Source organism: Physella acuta, unplaced genomic scaffold (genome assembly GCF_028476545.2).
Source record: "Physella acuta isolate Inbredline_101_S28 unplaced genomic scaffold, ASM2847654v3 ptg001090l, whole genome shotgun sequence".
NCBI lineage: Eukaryota > Metazoa > Mollusca > Gastropoda > Physidae > Physella > Physella acuta.
The window spans coordinates 12,922-37,641 of record NW_026732607.1 but is presented as its reverse complement, the minus strand read 5'-3'; the positions used below and the strand labels follow the sequence as shown (position 1 = coordinate 37,641).

Sequence of the window (24,720 nt, the reverse complement as noted above, 5' to 3'; positions counted from 1 at the left end):
GGTCGAACAGACACATATTCAGTTATTTTAAAAAGCAGGTTTTCACACAATGCATCTAATCAAAAGAAATACTAATCCACACTAAAATTTTAAACAGCAAAGTCGTCTATATAATTAATGACATAGTCACTTGAAACTTGAAGGAGGGGGGCTGGGAAGGGATGGAGGGGGTGTAATTTTTACAATCCATTTACATTGATAAACAAAGTCAACTGGAGCTGGGAAAACTAAAGTCAACTATGAATTAAAGTCAGCTGATACTGAAAAGACTCAAGTCAATTGACTTAAGAATCCAATCTTAAAAAGGAGGAAAAGAACAGCGACTGACAGACGCCAATAGGGGGGTGTGTGGAGAATTAACACATTCTATTTTTACATCACACCTACTTGAACGTCCATTGAACTAATAATAGACAACGGTGCTCCTAAGGGGGTTCATCCGTAAATGACGTCACGCTTTTTTGGACGATTTTTACCCCCACCCCCCTCCCCTCCGTCACAGAGTTTTTTTCCAGGCATCTCTTCGGGGGGGGGGGGGGGGGCGAAGCTCCCCCGAAAATTTTTTACCGCCTCCCCGAACGGAATAAAATTTATATAATTTATATAGAAAATATATACTTTTAACAGTGTCCGTCCCCCCGAAGAAAGTCTACCGACCCCCCGAAAATTTCAAGTGCCCCCCGGAGAAAAAAGTCTGGAAGAAACACTGCTCCGTCACACAGCGTCACAAAAAGCCAGGCCCCCCCCCCAGACGAAAATGACGCCACACATCAGCCTACAACCCCCCTCAAAATTGCAATTGAATTTTTCTTCAAACTGCGATATTTTCCCAAAATCTTGTCTGAACTCTGTTAACATAGAGTATTTTAATCAATTCCTATTACACTATATTACAACGGTTTACTAAAACGCGCAATAACGGCTATAACTCGTTTTTTTAAAATTGCTTTTTTAAGACGCAAAAAGTGTGACGTGACACCATCTATTCACACCCTAATCACACACCGTCACAAAATTATGGACCCTCCCCCTCCCCCCTTACGTCATTTAAGGACGACCCCTCAATGAAAAAAAATAAAGTAAAATGTGCGAACATTTATAGTGAAATACATTTTAAAAGTCAAAGAGGATCAAGAAAAGATAACTAAAACCAGACAAAGAACAAAATATTATTCGGAGTTATCTTTCTTCCACACGCACAATTATTTATTCTTTTTCTTAGAAAAAAACTAAACAACGTTGAGAGTTTAAAAAAAAAAAATTGTTTAAAATAATTATATACAAATGGACTTTAAAAATTATTTAAACTAAGGATTAGCTTTATTGGAGTCGGGGTGGGCGCCATGTTGGTCGTCTGACGTCATCATTCGGATAAATTCTGTGAGAAAAAAAATATCAAACGGTAATCAGTGACACGGGCTACATTCTTTGGTCACGGATTTTTTAAAAACAGAACAAAAACCCAACAATCGCACCGGACCATTCAAAGCAACAGCGTTAATACTAATACTCATAAAAAACCACAAACGCTATCATTTGATTATCAGATAAGCCAAACTTTTAAAAATCTCTCTCGAAATAGAAATGGGTAGTGCAACAACTCTAGTTAGAAAACAGTTATTTCTTCCTCCTTCAAATATATTCTTGCCATGTTCTTAAACTTCAAATCCATTCCAACACAACACAAACAGCACTAATAAAAGTACCCCTACACACCTTGATAATTAACCCTCCCAACCCTACCCACCTTAATAATTAACCCTCCCACCCTTAACCACCTTGATAAAAAAAACCCTCCCCACCCCTACCCACCTTGATAACTAACCCTCACTTGCCACCTGATAAATAACCCTCTCACCCTTACCCAACTTGATAAATAACCCTCCCACCCCTCTACCTACCTTGATAATTAACCGCTATCCACATTGATAATTAACCGTTACCCACATTGATAATTAACCCCCCTGCCCTTCCCACCTTGATAATTAACCCTCCCCTACCCACCTTGATAATTACCGCCCCCCCTGCCCTACCCACCTTGATAATTAATCCTCCCCCCTGCCCTACCCACCTTGATAATTAATCCTCCCCCCTGCCCTACCCACCTTGATAATTAACCCTCCCCTACCCTCCTTGATAATTAACCGCTACCCACCTTGATAATTAATCCTCCCCTACCCTCCTTGATAATTAACCCCTACCCACCATGATAATTAACCCCTACCCATCTTGATAATTAACCCCTACCCACCTTGATAATTAACCCCCCCTACCCACCTTGATAATTAACCCCCCCCTGCCCTACCCACCTTGATAATTATCCCCCCCTACCCACCTTGATAATTAACCCCCCCTGCCCTACCCACCTTGATAATTAACTCCCCACCCCTACCCACCTTGATAATTAATCCTCCCCTATCCACCTTGATAATTAACCCCCCTGCCCTACCCACCTTGATAATTAACCCCCCCCCCCCCATCCCTACCGACCTTGATAATTAATCCTCCCGTCCCCTACCCACCTTGATAATTAACCCTCCAACTACCCACCTTGATAATTAACCCTCCAACTACCCACCTTGATAATTAACCCTCCAACTACCCACCTTGATAATTAACCCTCCAACTACCCACCTTGATAATTAACCCTCCAACTACCCACCTTGATAATTAACCCCCCCCCCCTGCCCTACCCACCTTGATAATTAACCCTCCAACTACCCACCTTGATAATTAACCCTCCAACTACCCACCTTGATAATTAATCCTCCCGTCCCCGTCCATATCCGCCTCCCTGATCATGTCCTCCACCTCCTTATCACTCAGCTTCTCCCCGAGGTTGGTCATCACGTGACGCAGCTCCGCGGCGTTGATGTAGCCGTCCCCGTTCTTGTCGAAGATCTTGAAGGCGTCCGTGATTTCCTCCAGCTCGTGCTTCTCGGACTTCTTGGACATCATGGAGAGGAACTCGTTGAACTCGATGGTGCCGTTACCTGCAGAGGATAGAGGTTAAAGGTTAACTTGGACATCTTGGATAGGAACTCGTTGAACTCGATGGTGCCGTTACCTGCAGACGTTAGATGTAGAAAGGAAAGTCAATAATGGTGCTATCAGTGGCGTAGTCGGGTGTCATCCGGTGCGGCATCTAATGGTGTCGCCCCCAGAGGCGTAGCGACCCTTCCCGGCGCCCGGGGACAAACTTTCAATTTTCTTCGATTTGCACCCCCCCCCCCCCCCCACCTTCCTTTCCACCCTTGTCGGTATTTGTGAAATTGCTCTTAAAAGACTTTTTAACACTCGAATTAATCACTTAATTAAGTGGAATTATCATTTTTCTCAATATATTTTGCTATTTTTTGCCTTGGTGTCACCCCCCTAAATGGTGTCATCCGGTGCGGTCCGCACCCATCGCCGCCCCCCTCGCTACGCCACTGGGTGCTTTTACACGCAGACTTTACAGAGAATCCCCCCCCCCCCCCCAAATGGAATTTATATAGAAAAAATATATTTTTAACAGTGTCCGCCCCGACACCCCCCCCCCGAAAATTTCAAGTCCCCCTCCCACCAGGAGAAAAAAATCTGAAAGAAACACTGATGGAGAACATGTTGGAATCGATCAAGGGAAAGGGGGGGGGGCAGTTAATTAACCCAAATTATTATTAATTGATGTGAGCGTGATTCTTTTTAATATCATAAAATTGTATTCAGTAATCATTTTCAACAGCATGTCATCAACTCCCACAATCTCGCCTAAAAACCACGCCTCCTCAACACAAATACCACACCCCATAACTCCTACCAACACACCGACGCCATTTAACACCTACAACCAAGTCCTTTAACCCCTACAACCACACCCATCAACTGATACAATACCATTCCTTAACACACAGCCCACAAACAGGCGCCACAACTCTTACCATCGGCATCCACCTCGTTGATCATGTCCCTTAGCTCCGTCTCCGTGGGGTTCTGCCCCAGCGACCTGAGAACCGTCCCAAGTTCCTTTGCTGTAATTCTACCATCGCCGTCTTTGTCAAACATATGGAAGGCCTCACGGAATTCTGGGAGAAAAAGATTTCAGTTTTAAATCTTTTGTCTTTAATCAACATAACTATCATAAACATACGGATGTAGATTGGCATCGGTATGAAATAATTTGCATAGAAATATGTAGATTTTTGTTTTAAATATATTATAGAGCAAGCAATAAGAAGAACTGACGACTATCATTTCGCATACAAAAGCATATGAAAATACTCTCACATATGAAAGCTGTAACATAAAACAGCAATTGTGTCACATACAACAGCAACTATGTCACATACAACAGCTGAGGGAACTACTGTCACATACAACAGCTGAGGGAACTACTGTCACATACAACAGCCCAAGGAACTACTGTTACATGCAACAGCTAAGGGTACTATTGTGACATACAACATATGAAGGAACTATTGTCACATGAAACAGCTAAGGGAACTACTGTCACTTACAACAGCTGGGGGAACTACTGTCAAATAGAACAGCTGAGGGAACTACTGTCACATACAACAGCTGAGGGAACTACTGTCACATACAACATCCCAAGGAACTACTGTTACATAAAAAAGCTGATGGAAATACTGTCACATACAACAGCCTAGGGAACTACTGTCATATACAACAGCCCAAAGAACTACTGTCACATACAACAGCCCAAAGAACTACTGTCACATACAACAGCTGAGGGAACTACTGTCACATACAACAGCCCAGGGAACTACTGTCACATACAACAGCCCAAAGAACTACTGTCACATACAACAGCCCAAAGAACTACTGTCACATACAACAGCTGAGGGAACTACTGTCACATACAACAACTGAGGGAACTACTGTCACATACAACAGCTGAGGGAACTACTGTCACATACAACAGCCCAAAGAACTACTGTCACATACAACAGCTGATGGAACTAATGTCACATAGAACAGCTGAGGGAACTACTGTCACATACAACAGCCCAATAAACTACTGTCACATACAACAGCTGAGGGAACTACTGTCACATACAACAGCTCCGGGAACTACTGTCACATACAACAGCTGAGGGAACTACTGTCACATACAACAGCTGAGGGAACTACTGTCACATACAACAGCTCCGGGAACTACTGTCACATACAACAGCTGAGGGAACTACTGTCACATACAACAGCTCAGGGAACTACTGTCACATACAACAGCTGAGGGAACTACTGTCACATACAACAGCCCAAGGAACTACTGTCACATACAACAGCTGAGGGAACTACTGTCACATACAACAGCTGAGGGAAATACTGTCACATACAACAGCTCAAGGAACTACAGTCACATACAACAGCCCAAGGAACTACTGGCACATACAACAGCTGAGGGAAATACTGTCACATACAACAGCTCAAGGAACTACAGTCACATAAAACAACCCAAAGATCTACTGTCACATACAACAGCTGAGGGAACTACTGTCACATACAACAGCCCAAAGAACTACTGTCACATACAACAGCCCAAAGAACTACTGTCACATACAACAGCTGAGGGAACTACTGTCACATACAACAACTGAGGGAACTACTGTCACATACAACAGCTGAGGGAACTACTGTCACATACAACAGCCCAAAGAACTACTGTCACATACAACAGCTGATGGAACTAATGTCACATAGAACAGCTGAGGGAACTACTGTCACATACAACAGCCCAATAAACTACTGTCACATACAACAGCTGAGGGAACTACTGTCACATACAACAGCTCCGGGAACTACTGTCACATACAACAGCTGAGGGAACTACTGTCACATACAACAGCTGAGGGAACTACTGTCACATACAACAGCTCCGGGAACTACTGTCACATACAACAGCTGAGGGAACTACTGTCACATACAACAGCTCAGGGAACTACTGTCACATACAACAGCTGAGGGAACTACTGTCACATACAACAGCCCAAGGAACTACTGTCACATACAACAGCTGAGGGAACTACTGTCACATACAACAGCTGAGGGAAATACTGTCACATACAACAGCTCAAGGAACTACAGTCACATACAACAGCCCAAGGAACTACTGGCACATACAACAGCTGAGGGAAATACTGTCACATACAACAGCTCAAGGAACTACAGTCACATAAAACAACCCAAAGATCTACTGTCACATACAACAGCTGAGGGAACTACTGTCACATAAAACAACCCAAAGAACTACTGTCACATACAACAGCTGAGGGAACTACTGTCACATACAACAGCTGAGGGAACTACTGTCACATACAACAGCTGAGGGAACTACTGTCACATACAACAGCTGAGGGAACTACTGTCACATACAACAGCCCAATGAACTACTGTCACATACAACAGCTGAGGGAACTACTGTCACATACAAAATATGAAGGAACTACTGTCACATACAAAATATGAAGGAACTACTGTCACATACAAAATATGAAGGAACTACTGTCACATACAACAGCTGAGGGAACTAATGTCACATACAACAGCCCATGGAACTACTGTCACAAACAATGACCCAGACTAGAGAAGATACAGGCCACGGCACCCAGTATTTTGAACTTGAATGCCTTCTAATTTCTTGCCTCCTTGTATTCCATTTGCGTCAATCTTAATAATTAATGGCCCGAGTTTCCTCGGGGAATATTCCTTGTATAAAGTGATGTGGGTTTTTTTCTCTTTTCTATCATTTTTTCCCCTTAGATTATTGTACGTTGAGCCAAATATGTTTAAAAGTAAAAAGACGTGGGATGGGGAATTAGGGTGGGGGTGAAGGAGACATGTAGAGGTGCTTTCAAAAAATAAAAATAAATTTCGCCTTAATTTTTTGTTTTATACTTTTTTTTAGATAGTCTCAGGGGAGATAAACTCGAAAAGTGTCAACTCATCTGTTTTGAACTGGTAGGGGAGATAATTTGTCTATTCGAACATGATATGGGAGATAACACGAGCGATTGCAGAAGGAGACAAGGATGTTAATGGAATTTCAGGGGATGTAATCCAAATTTAACAAAATGATGATTTTTTTAAAAAAGAAGACGGATTAAACGAATGTAGGGCCGCGTCAGTAACCGCATAGTAATATAAAAAAAATAAATAAAAAAAATTGTACGACTGTGTGTCAAAGCGACATTTAATATTGGACATTGTAATATAATCCCTCGATATAGGGGATCATTGCAGGAACTACGGGGTGTTCATTTTCTAAATGCTTTTAGAAGTTGTATGTCACCAGGGGATTGAGCTGTTGGAATGTTTTAAAGGGAATAAAGTGTGGGAATGTTCTAAAATGATCGCGATATAGAATTGCTTTAAAAGAATTGAGATATGGATAAATTCTAAAGGGATGTGAGAATGTTCAAGTAGGATAGAGATATGTTTCACTAAAGCAATTGAGGTATGGGAATGGTCTAAAGGGATGTAGATATGGGAATGGCCTAAAGGGATTGAGATATGGGAATGTTCCGAAGGGATTCAGAAGCTGTACATTGATATGAGACTTGACACCACACAGTGTTATAAACTTCTGGCGTTGATTGAATGGAACCTCAAAGCCAACGAATAATTAACCCACCACAAAAACAAAATGTATGACCATTACTAGAGATGAACATTTTCTTCAAACTGTTAACAATTTCTCGAAATTTTCGAAATATTAACAGACTTTCAACGACATATGCAATCTTTACAGTATATCTAAGTACTCTATTATTTTATTTTTATATTGTGTTAACAAAAAATAAACACACACACACACTAAACCAAATTCAAGTTTAACAAATTTCATTTCCTTACATTTTCCTCCTCATTTGATTATATCATATTGATGACTTTGAAACAAAATAAATCATAACTCGTAGCGGGGGGTCCCTTCCGTAATGATGTCGAGGGTGGGGGTGAGTGGGTCGGGATTTCTGAGCAGCTTTTTGACTAAACCTACGTTTACTTCAGCTCTCCATTGAATAGGCGCTTGTGTTATGTAATGCTCTAGACTGCCGTAGATTGTTAATTTTTTATTTTTTCATGAAATATAATTTTCAATTTCGAACCTTAGATCATTTTTTGGCTCCACAAATGATACAGGACGAAATACATCTATGGACGCGTTTATGTAAAACACGGTCCATTTCTTATTTTTAGCTCAATGATGAGTTACAAAAACGGTAGACTCGGCACCCATCTCCACGCCCCCCCCCCCATCCCACATTTGCACACACACTTCCCCAACATATAGGTTGTAGTTATTCAGTCATTGATTTACAACGGTGTACACAACACCAAGGCTACCCCCACCCGAACACAAAGGCTACCCCACCCCCCAACACCAAGGCTACCCCCACCCGAACACAAAGGCTACCCCCACCCCCCAACACCAAGGCTACCCCCACCCGAACACAAAGGCTACCCCCACCCGAACACAAAGGCTACCCCCACCCCCCAACACCAAGGCTACCCCCACCTGAACACAAAGGCTACCCCCACCCCCCAACACCAAGGCTACCCCCACCCCCAACACAAATGCTACCCCCCACCCAACACCAAGGCTACCCCCACCCCCCAACACAAAGGCTACCCCACCCCCCAACACCAAGGCTACCCCCACCCCCAACACAAATGCTACCCCCCACCCAACACCAAGGCTACCCCATCCCAAACACCAAGGATACCCCCAAATACCACGGCTACCCCCCCCCCCCCCCACCCCAAACACCAAGGCTATCCCCCACCCCCAACAAACATTTTACAATATAGCGTCTGTAGTTGTAAACTTGTCGTGGCGTACAACAATGGCGACACCCGCGCCCACCCCCACTTTCCAAGTTTTTTTGTCTCTAGTTATTAACTCAATAACGATTTACAACAATGCCGCACAAAACGCCCAACTTACCCCCTACCCCGAACACACACACACTTGACAATATATTGTCCGTAGTTATTAAGTCAATGACGATTTACAACAAAGCCGCACACGACACCCATAGATACCCCCCCCCCCCCCCCGCCCTATCACAACACGTACCATCCAATACATCTGTCCACCATCGTGCCACATCTAGGCGCCTCATCGTCTGCCGATGGGGCGCATTTATTATGGAAGAACCCGTGAGACCAAAACGGTTAATTGTATACTCTCTAAACCAACAGTCCGTACCGACGATGTTATCATCGACGGACGGGGGTGAGAGAAATATGTGTGTGTGTGTGTGTGGGGGGGGGGGGGGGGGAATCAGAATAATGGACTCGTCCCAACAATAAGACCAAAAACACGTTGTTTTTTGTTATTGCTTTGGCTACTCCGAGATGAACTCGTCATGTGATGATAAACACAGCCAGATTAGCGAGTTTATAAACAATGTAGTGTACACAATATCAGGTTAAAAGTAAAAGGAATGATATACTGGATCTATACTTTATACTAGAGTTGAATGATTCCATATTAATGGAATCTTCTCAAAGGAGGGGGGGGGGGGGTTATCGTCCTTAACGAGCTACTGATAGTGTTTTAAAGCAAATATTTTCAGTGGCAGCGTTGGTACTGTCGAATTCACAAATTATGAATTACTGAAAAGTAGATAATAAAACAACTAAATAGCGGCGTATGATACGCCGCGGGTCGGCTCGTATAATATAATGTCAACGCGCTAACCTTACCCCTAACTTTAACCTTAACTCAAGTCTTTACTTCTTCTTCTTCGTTCTTAATTGAGAATATGGTGGAGGATTTAGACAACAAGTCCAACTTCGTGAACGAACCGGACTGTGGTCTCCAGATTGGCAGGTGCCCCATATAATTTTTGCCTGAGTGGGGTGAGCAGGGGCCAGTGTCTGACTCGCGCCTGGCTATACAAAGAACATTCCTGAAGGACATAAGTCTTTACTAACATAGCACTAATTATATTTTCTAACCTTTGTTGCTTCCAGACTTTTTTCACCGGGGCGGGGGGGGGGGGGGGGGGGGCGGACTGACACTGGTAAAAGTATATCTTTTTATATAAATATAAATTCAATTTTGTTCGGGGGGGGGGGGGGGGGGGGCTAGACTTTCTTCGGGGGGAGGGAGGGGGGTGCTCCAAATACTACGATCTATTTAGGTATTCAAAGCAGAGAAAATTTAAAAAAAAAAAAGCAGAACCCATAGCCTACTGGGATTAAAATCAGCAATAAAAATAAATAAATAAATAAGCAAGGCAGATCAGTTAAAGTAAAAAATCCCAAACAAATATGGCTAGAATACACAGTAGGCATATGTTAAAAATATTCTTAAAGTGGAAGGGGAATAAAAGCAACAACATACATACTCTTTAACTAAATTAATAAATAGCACCCCTCCCTTTCGCCCACATCATCATCGTCCAGTCACCACACTACAGCACCCAGCCGTCAGACTATAGTGCCGGAACATAATTAACACAATAACATCGTCCTATCGAAGCTAGTTTCTCGCCGGTGACGGAGGAATAAAAACCTTCATTGATTTACCCGCGCTCAAGGTGGGCGAAGACCTGATTCCATACGCATGATGGACGGTGTGTTGTCTGTCTTTTGGTGATGCGAATGTCTATCTTTTACAAGGTGTGTCGTTGTGTCTTTTGAGTTGTGTCGGTGTGTGTAACTAGTCAATGTGTCTTTTGGCTAAGTGTTCGCGTAGGATCCATGTTGTGTCTTTAACTCGTGTGTCTGTGTGTCTTTGGGTTGTGTCTGTGTGTGTGTAGCTAGTCGTTGTGTCTTTTTGCTAAGTATTCGCGTGCCTTTGAGTGGGATCCTGGTTGTGTCTTTGACAAGGGTGTCTGTGTGTCTTTGGATTGTGCCCGTGGGTGTATTTTGTGTTTGTGTTTTGTGTCAGATGTTCGTGTGTCCTTTACTGCGATGCTGACTGACTCGTTTGTCTAACCAGAAAAGTCTCGGGTTTGAATCCCGGGTTCAATTCAGCAGAGCATCCGTCAGTCCATCCGTCTCTAATGGGTACCTAACTCACGTAAGGGAAAGTAAAGGCGGCTGGGCATAGTGCTGACCATACTATCCCCTAATGCCGAGGTCACAAAAATAAGTGAACTCTACCTCACTTGGCCCAAGGACAGTCAGGTTCGATAAAGGATTTATACTACTACTACTAGCAGGGTGTAGAATAAAAGGCCGGCATCTAAAAGGCTGACATTGACAAAAGGTCGACATGGACAAAAGGCCGACATAAAAAAGGCAGACTGTACATAATGCCGACAGACTTTAAGGCCGACAGTCAAAAGGCAGACACCCAAAAGGCCTTTTGTCCTTGTCGGCCTTTTGTCTGCATCCCCCATTAGTAGTACAGCGCAATAACAGGGGGGCAGGGTAATCTTTTTATCCTTTGCAGGCTGTAACCTCCGTTGATTCGAACACATTTTTTTTTTTTTTTTTTTTTTTTTCATTTGTTAAAAATAAAAACATAATTCCGTTGGTAAAGAAATATTTTAGCAATTTCGTAACATTTTAATGCGGTTTCTACTTAATGCTTAATTGGTCAGGACAAATTAAAGGAACACCTTTAGTTGTCGTGCATTATGCCGTTTTTTTTTGGACACCATAGAAATCTTAACACCAGCAGTGAGGTCAAGCGCATTAGCAGGCATTAACCGGATGTCCGGTGCAAACCATTTTGTTATTAGAGCGATAACTCGATTTTTTTAAGGGGAATTAATCCGGTATTTAAAAAAAAATCCTACGTTTTATTTTATTTTTAAAAAAGAAAATGTAAAATGAAACTTGAATATATCAGATACGTTCGGATGGATGTTTTCTCGTGGGCGTTTCCTCCGCGGTCAAGGTCATGACGTCAGCGCGAGGTGAGAATAGCAGAGGATTTATTTTCGTCTTTCCGGTATCCGTTTAGTTGTGAATCGCGGGCTAATGCACTAGAAATGAAACGGTGAGTATCAAAGATTCAATCAACCCAACACTTAATGACTTAGGGAAACGGAAGCCATTTTGTCACATTATGGGTGCCATTGTGGTTTACGTGATTTATTTCCCGCTTACTTCGATGAACTTCCGTTCCGTTATAGCACACAAATGTAACTGTACAGCTGAAATTTAGTGAATAAATAAATAAAAATTGTATCGGCAGTGAAGTTTATAGAAAGATCATTAATAAAAAAAAAAAAAACAGGTAGTGCCAGTCTTCTTCGCGTTTTTCAACACTACATTATACCTCCATGCTTTTAAGTTCATTTTTTATGGAGAAATGCAACTCCCCCCCCCAACTCCTTCCCAATTTTATTCTTATTAATACGACTTTCTAAGAACAAACGTATACATCATTTATACTAGAAAATAAAATGTTCGCTCCCGCACAACGCTATCCGCAGAGCACAGCTACAAAACTTCAGTGTGAAACTCGAAACTTTAATACCTTTGGTACTAACCATGAGGGTTCGAAACCAGCAAGAACATTCCTTCTGTTGGTTTAAAAAAAATCCATTTTGTGTGCCACTGCCAAAGGCTCACCCAAATGTTACACCCCAAGCACTTGAGTGGAACCCCCAGGGAAAACGGAAGAGAGGGCGCCCAAGTCAGACCTGGAGGCGGAGTCTTCTTGAAGAACTGAAGCCAACAGGGATGTCTTGGGAGATGGCAAAATAGCCGGGGATCGGAAGAAATGGAAGGAAACGGTGGAGGCACTATGTTCCATAAATTGCAAAGAGGACTAAGTCAAAGTTAGGTCAAGTCATTTCGTGTGCGCACTGTTCGAGGATTTACCTCGAGTTGAATCTTAACCAATCTGGTCACAGTCCAACATTACGTTCCACCCCAAACTCCCTTCTCCACCCATTGCAACTGTGCCAGTAAATTTAAAAAAAAAATGGAATTTACCAAAAATAAATAATTCTAAATTCCAGTTTTAGAATTTAGGAATAAATTATGATTTCAATTACACAGAGGATACTGTGGTCGGCACCATGCCCAGCCGACCTTACTTTCTCCACTAAGCTGGGTGCACTCAAAGATGTACTACGGTCGTGAAGCCTTATTCAAAACAAGCGACTTTCGGATTAGCAGACATGCACTGTACCAACCGACCACACTGTTCGATAAAAAAAAAAAAATTGACCCTTATAATTGTCAACCCCCCCCCCAATCAAAAATCGTATATCTTCCCCACTCGCCGAAAAGAACCTGGTTGTCTATATTTAAATACAGTGAAACCCCCCCCCCCCCGCCCCCACTGCACTAAATGACAGCATATCACTCACACGCTAATAGATGTGTTCAAACCATGTCATTCTGTCACCTCCAACCCCCCCCCCCCCCTCCTCCCCACCCACACGACCTACAAGTCGCCAGGTTTAGCCGGAGCTTACAACAACGGAGCGAACGAGAGTAGGGAGGGTGGGAGGGAGGGAATGAGAGAGAGGGAACAAGTTGGCTGAACCCAACAGCGTACAGCGATGAAAATATTCCCTGTAGACCAGTGACACAATCATTGCGAAATAACTGGTGCAAATTCGATCGGCTTTATTTTAAGCTCTGATTATATATTTCTGCCGTTATATATATATATATATATATATATATATATATATATATATATATATATATATATATATATATATATATATATATACATATATATATATACATATATATATATATACATATATATATATATATATATATATATATATATATATATATATATATATATATATATATATATATATATATATATATATATATATATATATATATATATATATATATATATATATATATATATATATATATATATATATATATATATATATATATATATATATATGTATATATATATATATGTATATATATATATATATATACAGTTATTTATAAATACGTATAATACATAAAACGGTATTTATACATAAATAAGTAAATGTATATTATTATTATTCATATATATATATATATATATATATATATATATATATATATATATATATATATATATATATATATATAAATATAAATATATATATATATATATATATATATATATATATATATATCTGGTTCGTTGAATGTAGGTCATTAGTGCATGAGTACTATAGCTCATGATGCAGCCAGCCAATGAACACGTGGGGCTATGTGTGGTCAGTCTGTGTGAGGTCAAAGGCTTAGCATTGCTAAAAATGATGCATGTAAGTAGGTCATAGGCCCAGCATTGCTAACGATGATATAAGTAGGTCATAGGCCTAGCATTGCTAACATGATGCATGTAAGTAGGTTATAGCCCTAGCATTACTAGCTAGGAAAATGCAAGTAGGTCATATGCCTAGGATTGATTGCTAATTAAATCTATGTAGATAGGTATACCCCTATCACTAGCTAGGTTTTAGAGATCATAGTACTATCAATGCAAAATTTTTCCTACGTGAAACATCTTATGCATTTAATTTTTGTTTGTTTGTAGCAATGTAATAATAGCTAATATCAAGAAGCAAAAATTAATGAAGCTAAATTTATAAATACAACCAAGAGAGGTACCATTAATCTTGTAAATAAATAATAAGTATAAAATAATCAATGCATTATTTAAAAAAAAAATACTTAGCCAACAGCACAACAATAATCCTTTTGTTACTATCTGAAGCTTCAACGTTCCAACTTTGCAGTAATCCATAGAACTAAAAAACCTAATCGAAAAATTTGATTTATCCTATCACAATAATCCTCATCCCTTCTCTAAAAGGCCACAACTTGTCTAAGGAAACAGATTCAGAAAATGATAAAAAAAAATATAAATAAATAAAAAAGTAAATTAAAAAATAGGATTCCAACGAGCCGGCGAGAAGAAACGGATCTGTTTTCCCCACGAGCAACAAGGGGAGATCAATACCGTCTGATTTCATCTACCTGGGCGGCCATTGGTTTGGACGTGTCTCCTTTAGTTGACCGCGTGCCCTCGGTTGTAGGCGGCGCGCAGACTTTTGTCTTGTTGGGCGCAGACGATATTTGTCTTCTTGGGGGTCTGTGAGGGGTGGGGGGGGGGGGGGTGGGGGGAGAAGATAAGGGGAGGGGGAGGTCTGAAGAAGATAGTGTAAGGTTTCGTGTCTCGTGTGAATAAGTTATTAAAAGAAAAACGAATGAGGATGTTACTAGTCGTAGAAGGTGATTGGGCAAAGGTTTTGTGTAGTTGGTGTTTGGGCTAAGGTTTTGTGTAGAAGGTGTTTGGACTAAGGTTTTGTGTAGCTGGTGTTTGGGCTAAAGTTTTGTGTAGCTGGTGTTTGGGCTAAGGTTTTGTGTAGCTGGTGTTTAGGGTAAGGTTTGGTGTAGCTGGTGTTTGGGCTAAGGTTTTGTGTAGCTGGTGTTTGGACTAAGGTTTTGTGTAGCTGGTGTTTGGCTAAGGTTTTGTGTAGTTGGTGTTTGGGCTAAGGTTTTGTGTAGCTGGTGTTTGGGCTAAGGTTTTGTGTAGCTGGTGTTTGGGCTAAGGTTTTGTGTAGTTGGTGTTTGGACTAAGGTTTTGTGTAGCTGGTGTTTGGGCTAAGGTTTTGTGTAGCTGGTGTTTGGGCTAAGGTTTTGTGTAGTTGGTGTTTGGGCTAAGGTTTTGTGTAGCTGGTGGCTGGGCTAAGGTTTTGTGTAGCTGGTAGCTGGGCTAAGGTTTTGTGTATCTGTTGATTGGGCTAAAGTTTTGTGTAGCTGGTGTTTGGGCTAAGGTTTTGTGTAGTTGGTGTTTGAGCTAAGGTTTTGTGTAGCTTGTGTTTGGGCTAAGGTTTTGTGTAGGTGGTGTTTGGGCTAAGGTTTTGTGTAGCTGGTGTTTGGGCTAAGGTTTGGTGTTTGGGCTAAAGTTTTGTGTAGCTGGTTTTTGGGCTAAGGTTTGGTGTTTGGGCTAAGGTTTTGTGTAGCTGGTGTTTGGGCTAAGGTTTGGTGTTTGGGCTAAGGTTTTGTGTAGCTGGTGTTTGGGCTAAGGTTTGGTGTAGCTGGTGTTTGGGCTAAGGTTTTGTGTAGCTGGTGTTTGGGCTAAGGTTTGGTGTTTGGGCTAAAGTTTTGTGTAGCTGGTGTTTGGGCTAAGGTTTGGTGTTTGGGCTAAGGTTTTGTGTAGCTGGTGTTTGGGCTAAGGTTTGGTGTTTGGGCTAAAGTTTTGTGTAGCTGGTGTTTGGGCTAAGGTTTTGTGTAGCTGGTGTTTGGGCTAAGGTTTTGTGTAGCTGGTGTTTGGGCTAAGGTTTGGTGTTTGGGCTAAGGTTTTGTGTAGCTGGTGTTTGGGCTAAGGTTTTCTGTAGCTGGTGTTTGGGCTAAGGTTTTGTGTAGCTGGTGATTGGGCTAAGGTTTAGTGTAGCTGGTGTTTGGGCTAAGGTTTTGTGTAGTTGGTGTTTGGGCTAAGGTTTTGTGTAGCTGGTGTTTGGGCTAAGGTTTTGTGTAGTTGGTGTTTGGGCTAAGGTTTTCTGTAGCTGGTGTTTGGGCTAAGGTTTGGTGTTTGGGCTAAAGTTTTGTATAGCTGGTGTTTGGGCTAAGGTTTTGTGTAGCTGGTGTTTGGGCTAAGGTTTTGTGTAGCTGGTGTTTGGGCTAAGGTTTGGTGTAGCTGGTGTTTGGGCTAAGGTTTTGTGTAGCTGGTGTTTGGGCTAAGGTTTTGTGTAGTTGGTGTTTGGGCTAAGGTTTTGTGTAGCTGGTGTTTGGGCTAAGGTTTTGTGTAGCTGGTGTTTGGGCTAAGGTTTTGTGTAGCTGGTGTTTGGGCTAAGGTTTTGTGTAGTTGGTGTTTGGGCTAAGGTTTTGTGTAGCTGGTGTTTGGGCTAAGGTTTGGTGTTTGGGCTAAAGTTTTGTGTAGCTGGTGTTTGGTCTAAGGTTTTGTGTAGCTGGTGTTTGGGCTAAGGTTTTGTGTAGCTGGTGTTTGGGCTAAGGTTTGGTGTAGCTGGTGTTTGGGCTAAGGTTTTGTGTAGCTGGTGTTTGGGCTAAGGTTTTGTGTAGCTGGTGTTTGGGCTAAGGTTTTGTGTAGCTGGTGTTTGGGCTAAGGTTTGGTGTTTGGGCTAAAGTTTTGTGTAGCTGGTGTTTGGGCTAATGTTTTGTGTAGCTGGTGTTTGGGCTAAGGTTTTGTGTAGCTGGTGTTTGGGCTAATGTTTTGTGTAGCTGGTGGCTGGGCTAAGGTTTTGTGTAGCTGGTAGCTGGGCTAAGGTTTTGTGTATCTGTTGATTGGGCTAAAGTTTTGTGTAGCTGGTGTTTGGGCTAAGGTTTTGTGTAGTTGGTGTTTGAGCTAAGGTTTTGTGTAGCTTGTGTTTGGGCTAAGGTTTTGTGTAGCTGGTGTTTGGGCTAAGGTTTTGTGTAGCTGGTGTTTGGGCTAAGGTTTGGTGTTTGGGCTAAAGTTTTGTGTAGCTGGTTTTTGGGCTAAGGTTTGGTGTTTGGGCTAAGGTTTTGTGTAGCTGGTGTTTGGGCTAAGGTTTGGTGTTTGGGCTAAAGTTTTGTGTAGCTGGTGTTTGGGCTAAGGTTTGGTGTTTGGGCTAAGGTTTTGTGTAGCTGGTGTTTGGGCTAAGGTTTGGTGTTTGGGCTAAAGTGTTGTGTAGCTGGTGTTTGGGCTAAGGTTTTGTGTAGCTGGTGTTTGGGCTAAGGTTTTGTGTAGCTGGTGTTTGGGCTAAGGTTTGGTGTTTGGGCTAAGGTTTTGTGTAGCTGGTGTTTGGGCTAAGGTTTGGTGTTTGTGCTAAGGTTTTGTGTAGCTGGTGTTTGGGCTAAGGTTTTGTCTAGCTGGTGTTTGGGCTAAGGTTTTGTGTAGCTGGTGTTTGGGCTAAGGTTTGGTGTTTGGGCTAAAGTTTTGTGTAGCTGGTTTTTGGGCTAAGGTTTGGTGTTTGGGCTAAGGTTTTGTGTAGCTGGTGTTTGGGCTAAGGTTTGGTGTTTGGGCTAAGGTTTTGTGTAGCTGGTGTTTGGGCTAAGGTTTGGTGTAGCTGGTGTTTGGGCTAAGGTTTTGTGTAGCTGGTGTTTGGGCTAAGGTTTGGTGTTTGGGCTAAAGTTTTGTGTAGCTGGTGTTTGGGCTAAGGTTTGGTGTTTGGGCTAAGGTTTTGTGTAGCTGGTGTTTGGGCTAAGGTTTGGTGTTTGGGCTAAAGTTTTGTGTAGCTGGTGTTTGGGCTAAGGTTTTGTGTAGCTGGTGTTTGGGCTAAGGTTTTGTGTAGCTGGTGTTTGGGCTAAGGTTTGGTGTTTGGGCTAAGGTTTTGTGTAGCTGGTGTTTGGGCTAAGGTTTTCCGTAGCTGGTGTTTGGGCTAAGGTTTTGTGTAGCTGGTGATTGGGCTAAGGTTTAGTGTAGCTGGTGTTTGGGCTAAGGTTTTGTGTAGTTGGTGTTTGGGCTAAGGTTTTGTGTAGCTGGTGTTTGGGCTAAGGTTTTGTGTAGTTGGTGTTTGGGCTAAGGTTTTGTGTAGCTGGTGTTTGGGCTAAGGTTTGGTGTTTGGGCTAAAGTTTTGTGTAGCTGGTGTTTGGGCTAAGGTTTTGTGTAGCTGGTGTTTGGGCTAAGGTTTTGTGTAGCTGGTGTTTGGGCTAAGGTTTGGTGTAGCTGGTGTTTGGGCTAAGGTTTTGTGTAGCTGGTGTTTGGGCTAAGGTTTTGTGAAGCTGGTGTTTGGGCTAAGGTTTTGTGTAGCTGGTGTTTGGGCTAAGGTTTTGTGTAGTTGGTGTTTGGGCTAAGGTTTTGTGTAGCTGGTGTTTGGGCTAAGGTTTGGTGTTTGGGCTAAAGTTTTGTGTAGCTGGTGTTTGGTCTAAGGTTTTGTGTAGCTGGTGTTTGGGCTAAGGTTTTGTGTAGCTGGTGTTTGGGCTAAGGTTTGGTGTAGCTGGTGTTTGGGCTAAGGTTTTGTGTAGCTGGTGTTTGGGCTAAGGTTTTGTGTAGCTGGTGTTTGGGCTAAGGTTTTGTGTAGCTGGTGTTTGGGCTAAGGTTTGGTGTTTGGGCTAAAGTTTTGTGTAGCTGGTGTTTGGGCTAATGTTTTGTGTAGCTGGTGTTTGGGCTAATGTTTTGTGTAGCTGGTGGTTGGGCTAAGGTTTTGTGTAGCTGGTAGCTGGGCTAAGGTTTTGTGTATCTGTTGATTGGGCTAAAGTTTTGTGTAGCTGGTGTTTGGGCTAAGGTTTTGTGTAGTTGGTGTTTGAGCTAAGGTTTTGTGTAGCTTGTGTTTGGGCTAAGGTTTTGTGTAGCTGGTGTTTGGGCTAAGGTTTTGTGTAGCTGGTGTTTGGGCTAAGGTTTGGTGTTTGGGCTAAAGTTTTGTGTAGCTGGTTTTTGGGCTAAGGTTTGGTGTTTGGGCTAAGGTTTTGTGTAGCTGGTGTTTGGGCTAAGGTTTGGTGTTTGGGCTAAGGTTTTGTGTAGCTGGTGTTTGGGCTAAGGTTTGGTGTAGCTGGTGTTTGGGCTAAGGTTTTGTGTAGCTGGTGTTTGGGCTAAGGTTTGGTGTTTGGGCTAAAGTTTTGTGTAGCTGGTGTTTGGGCTAAGGTTTGGTGTTTGGGCTAAGGTTTTGTGTAGCTGGTGTTTGGGCTAAGGTTTGGTGTTTGGGCTAAAGTTTTGTGTAGCTGGTGTTTGGGCTAAGGTTTTGTGTAGCTGGTGTTTGGGCTAAGGTTTTGTGTAGCTGGTGTTTGGGCTAAGGTTTGGTGTTTGGGCTAAGGTTTTGTGTAGCTGGTGTTTGGGCTAAGGTTTGGTGTTTGTGCTAAGGTTTTGTGTAGCTGGTAATTGGGCTAAGGTTTTGTGTAGCTGGTGTTTGGGCTAAGGTTTTGTGTAGCTGGTGATTGGGCTAAGGTTTTGTGTAGCTGGTGTTTGGGCTAAGGTTTTGTGTAGTTGGTGTTTGGGCTAAGGTTTTGTGTAGCTGGTGTTTGGGCTAAGGTTTTGTGTAGTTGGTGTTTGGGCTAAGGTTTTGTGTAGCTGATGTTTGGGCTAAGGTTTGGTGTTTGGGCTAAAGTTTTGTGTAGCTGGTGTTTGGGCTAAGGTTTTGTGTAGCTGGTGTTTGGGCTAAGGTTTTGTGTAGCTGGTGTTTGGGCTAAGGTTTGGTGTAGCTGGTGTTTGGGCTAAGGTTTTGTGTAGCTGGTGTTTGGGCTAAGGTTTTGTGTAGTTGGTGTTTGGGCTAAGGTTTTGTGTAGCTGGTGTTTGGGCTAAGGTTTTGTGTAGCTGGTGTTTGGGCTAAGGTTTTGTGTAGCTGGTGTTTGGGCTAAGGTTTTGTGTAGTTGGTGTTTGGGCTAAGGTTTTGTGTAGCTGGTGTTTGGGCTAAGGTTTGGTGTTTGGGCTAAAGTTTTGTGTAGCTGGTGTTTGGTCTAAGGTTTTGTGTAGCTGGTGTTTGGGCTAAGGTTTTGTGTAGCTGGTGTTTGGGCTAAAGTTTGGTGTAGCTGGTGTTTGGGCTAAGGTTTTGTGTAGCTGGTGTTTGGGCTAAGGTTTGGTGTAGCTGGTGTTTGGGCTAAGGTTTTGTGTAGCTGGTGTTTGGGCTAAGGTTTTGTGTAGCTGGTGTTTGGGCTAAGGTTTTGTGTAGCTGGTGTTTGGGCTAAGGTTTGGTGTTTGGGCTAAAGTTTTGTGTAGCTGGTGTTTGGGCTAATGTTTTGTGTAGCTGGTGTTTGGGCTAATGTTTTGTGTAGCTGGTGGCTGGGCTAAGGTTTTGTGTAGCTGGTAGCTGGGCTAAGGTTTTGTGTATCTGTTGATTGGGCTAAAGTTTTGTGTAGCTGGTGTTTGGGCTAAGGTTTTGTGTAGTTGGTGTTTGAGCTAAGGTTTTGTGTAGCTTGTGTTTGGGCTAAGGTTTTGTGTAGCTGGTGTTTGGGCTAAGGTTTTGTGTAGCTGGTGTTTGGGCTAAGGTTTGGTGTTTGGGCTAAAGTTTTGTGTAGCTGGTTTTTGGGCTAAGGTTTGGTGTTTGGGCTAAGGTTTTGTGTAGCTGGTGTTTGGGCTAAGGTTTGGTGTTTGGGCTAAGGTTTTGTGTAGCTGGTGTTTGGGCTAAGGTTTGGTGTAGCTGGTGTTTGGGCTAAGGTTTTGTGTAGCTGGTGTTTGGGCTAAGGTTTGGTGTTTGGGCTAAAGTTTTGTGTAGCTGGTGTTTAGGCTAAGGTTTGGTGTTTGGGCTAAGGTTTTGTGTAGCTGGTGTTTGGGCTAAGGTTTGGTGTTTGGGCTAAAGTTTTGTGTAGCTGGTGTTTGGGCTAAGGTTTTGTGTAGCTGGTGTTTGGGCTAAGGTTTTGTGTAGCTGGTGTTTGGGCTAAGGTTTGGTGTTTGGGCTAAGGTTTTGTGTAGCTGGTGTTTGGGCTAAGGTTTGGTGTTTGTGCTAAGGTTTTGTGTAGCTGGTAATTGGGCTAAGGTTTTGTGTAGCTGGTGTTTGGGCTAAGGTTTTGTGTAGCTGGTGATTGGGCTAAGGTTTTGTGTAGCTGGTGTTTGGGCTAAGGTTTTGTGTAGTTGGTGTTTGGGCTAAGGTTTTGTGTAGCTGGTGTTTGGGCTAAGGTTTTGTGTAGTTGGTGTTTGGGCTAAGGTTTTGTGTAGCTGGTGTTTGGGCTAAGGTTTGGTGTTTGGGCTAAAGTTTTGTGTAGCTGGTGTTTGGGCTAAGGTTTTGTGTAGCTGGTGTTTGGGCTAAGGTTTTGTGTAGCTGGTGTTTGGGCTAAGGTTTGGTGTAGCTGGTGTTTGGGCTAAGGTTTTGTGTAGCTGGTGTTTGGGCTAAGGTTTTGTGTAGTTGGTGTTTGGGCTAAGGTTTTGTGTAGCTGGTGTTTGGGCTAAGGTTTTGTGTAGCTGGTGTTTGGGCTAAGGTTTTGTGTAGCTGGTGTTTGGGCTAAGGTTTTGTGTAGTTGGTGTTTGGGCTAAGGTTTTGTGTAGCTGGTGTTTGGGCTAAGGTTTGGTGTTTGGGCTAAAGTTTTGTGTAGCTGGTGTTTGGTCTAAGGTTTTGTGTAGCTGGTGTTTGGGCTAAGGTTTTGTGTAGCTGGTGTTTGGGCTAAAGTTTGGTGTAGCTGGTGTTTGGGCTAAGGTTTTGTGTAGCTGGTGTTTGGGCTAAGGTTTTGTGTAGCTGGTGTTTGGGCTAGGGTTTTGTGTAGCTGGTGTTTGGGCTAAGGTTTGGTGTTTGGGCTAAAGTTTTGTGTAGCTGGTGTTTGGGCTAATGTTTTGTGTAGCTGGTGTTTGGGCTAATGTTTTGTGTAGCTGGTGTTTGGGCTAATGTTTTGTGTAGCTGGTGTTTGGGCTAAGGTTTGGTGTAGCTGGTGTTTGGGCTAAGGTTTGGTGTAGCTGGTGTTTGGGCTAAGGTTTTGTGTAGCTGGTGTTTGGGCTAAGGTTTGGTGTTTGGGCTAAAGTTTTGTGTAGCTGGTGTTTGGGCTAATGTTTTGTGTAGCTGGTGTTTGGGCTAATGTTTTGTGTAGCTGGTGTTTGGGCTAAGGTTTTGTGTAGTGCAGCTGCCGTGTGTAGGGTACAGGTAGTGGCATTAGGTGAGCTGGTTGGTGATGTCAGTGTGGATAATGTGTCAGTGTGGTGGATGTGTGAGTTCGGTGGATTTGTCAGCATGGTGGATGTGTCAGTATGGTGGATGTGTCTGTATGGTGGATGCGTCAGTGTGGTGGATGTGTCAGTGTGGTGGATGTGTAAGTATGGTGGATGTCTCAGTGTTGTGGATGTGTCAGTATAGTGGATGTTTCAGTATGGTGGATGTGTGAGTATGGTGGATGTGTAAGTGTGGTGGATGTGTCAGTATAGTGGATGTGTCAGTGTGGTGGATGTGTAAGTATGGTGGATGTCTCAGTGTTGTGGATGTGTCAGTATAGTGGATGTTTCAGTATGGTGGATGTGTGAGTATGGTGGATGTGTAAGTGTGGTGGATGTGTCAGTGTGGTGGATGTGTCAGTGTGGTGGATGTGTCAGTGTTGTGGATGCGTCAGTGTGGTGGATGTGTCAGTATGGTGGATGTGTAAGTGTGGTGGATGTGTCAGTGTTGTGGATGCGTCAGTGTGGTGGATGTGTCAGTGTTGTGGGTGTGTAAGTGTGGTGGATGTGTAGGTGTGGTTATGTGTGCGTGTGGTGGATGTGTCCGTGTGGTGGATGTGTCAGTATGGTGGATGTGTCAGTATGGTGGATGCGTCAGTATGGTGGATGTATCAGTATGGTGGATGTGTCAGTATGGCGGGTGTCTCAGAAAAGTGGATAAATCAGTATAGCAGATGTTTCAGTATGCCGGATGTGTAACAGTAGATGATGTGTTACTGCTCATGATTTTTAAGCATGACAATAGTGTCGACACGGTAACCATACATATGATATGCCATGATTTTCTTCATTAAATCTAGACACATATACGTTTCTTTTAGCTAGAACAAAACTGATATAGTGTGGGTGGATGTAAAGACAGTGAAAATGAAAATAAAAAACTCAAGAAAAAAAATATTTTTAAATAGGCATATTGATTTCATTTTTTTCTCTCTCTATTTTTAGATTTCATATTTTTACTCCACACAGAACGACGTAACTAGACTCAGCAGGAAAAGTTAAATTATGCATGGATTAAATGATGATATCTAAGACGAAAAGACCGGATATTTTTTGTTTTAAACAAATAAAAAAGGAAATTTATATTTAGTTCATCGGGGCAGTGAAACCTGGCATAGATTTGTTGCTTGCTTACGTCAAACTACTCGACTTTTTAAACAAGTTTTCAAAAACATTATGTGGTACTGCGGTAGAGCTCTTGACTGCTAATCGTAAAGTCAGAAGTCAGTCGAACAATTAGAACATTCATGACTCCACCCAATTCTGATTGGAACCCAATTAACGATTTATAAAGTAAAGGCGGATTAGTATAATGTTGATGTAATGTCCGTTCAAATGACGTGGTCAAGAATCAGGTCAACTCTACTTTCTCTACCCTAAGGGTCGTCAGATCTTAATGGGTAACGTGATTTCTTTAATTGTGTTGATCTTGCCAGTGTGTAGCTGTTGTTTTGAGTCTGTTTATTTTCTGGGTTATGTGTGACGTTTTGTTGTTTATGCGCGTGATTTCCGTTTTGGGTAGAAAAATTCCATTTTGAGTAGAATTGCTGATAGAAAATTCCATTTTGGGTAGAATAACTGATAGAAAATCCAATTTTGGATAGAATTAGGTTTGTTTAGGTTTGCCTGTAGTCCCTCCTGGGACATAGGCCGCTGACAAGAGCTTTGCAGGCGTCTCTGTCCAGGGCTAGTCTCTCCAACTGTCCTCAGGTGAATCCAATCTTCTTAGTGTCTTCTTCCAGGTCACGTCTCCAGGTCTTTCTTGGTCTGCCTCTCCTCCTGCCCTGTGGATTCCAGGTGAGGGCCTGTCTTGTTATGCTTTTGGGTAGAATTACTGATAGAAAATTCCATTTTGGGTAGAATTACTGATAGGCTATTCGGTTTAGGCTAGACTTACTGTTTAAAAATTCCGTTTTTGGATATAATTAATGCTAAAAAAATGGTGTGTTCCAAGATTTGGAGATAATTTTTTTTTTACAACACCACTGTCCTGGAAGCTTTGTTAATCTGGTTAGAAAAGAAAAATCCTATGCAGAAGGTCATAGGTGAATACCTGGATAAAATATTAGCGGGTAGTAACATCTGGGAATCAAAATTAAAAGATCAGGAAAATATGTGTCGTTTGTCGCATCTTGTCGCATGGATTCATAAATATATTGTTTTCACTTCGATCTATTGCGCAGAAATAAATTTGTTGTTTCGACCTATTTGGGTAAAAATATATTTTACAACTTCAATCCACAAGCATATTATTTATGCAGGCAGTGCTAAAATAGCGAACCCGTTGAATA

General features: G+C 42.4%; 1 protein-coding gene across 1 annotated transcript; it reads right to left on the bottom strand.

Annotated features, from left to right (window-relative positions):
- Positions 1-751: 751 nt before the first annotated feature.
- On the bottom strand, positions 752-14,833 carry LOC131955644 (calmodulin-beta). The gene is made up of 4 exons (XM_059319839.1): positions 14,617-14,833; positions 3,921-4,064; positions 2,754-2,993; positions 752-1,378 (listed from the first exon to the last, which is right to left on the bottom strand). The coding sequence occupies exons 1-4, from the start codon at positions 14,687-14,689 to the stop codon at positions 1,308-1,310; spliced, it is 528 nt and encodes a 175-aa protein (XP_059175822.1). The 5' UTR covers positions 14,690-14,833; the 3' UTR covers positions 752-1,307.
- Between the last annotated feature and the right edge of the window lie 9,887 nt (positions 14,834-24,720).

Coding starts and splice junctions, on each gene's coding strand:
- LOC131955644 (XM_059319839.1), bottom strand. CDS start 14,689: ATGGATTACTGCAAAGTTGGAACGTTGAAGCTTCAGATAGTAACAAAA. Junction 2,994..3,920: donor CAACGAGGTGGATGCCGATG/GTAAGAGTTGTG, acceptor TATCCTCTGCAG/GTAACGGCACCATCGAGTTC. Junction 1,379..2,753: donor CGGGAGGATTAATTATCAAG/GTGGGTAGTTGG, acceptor TTTTTCTCACAG/AATTTATCCGAATGATGACG.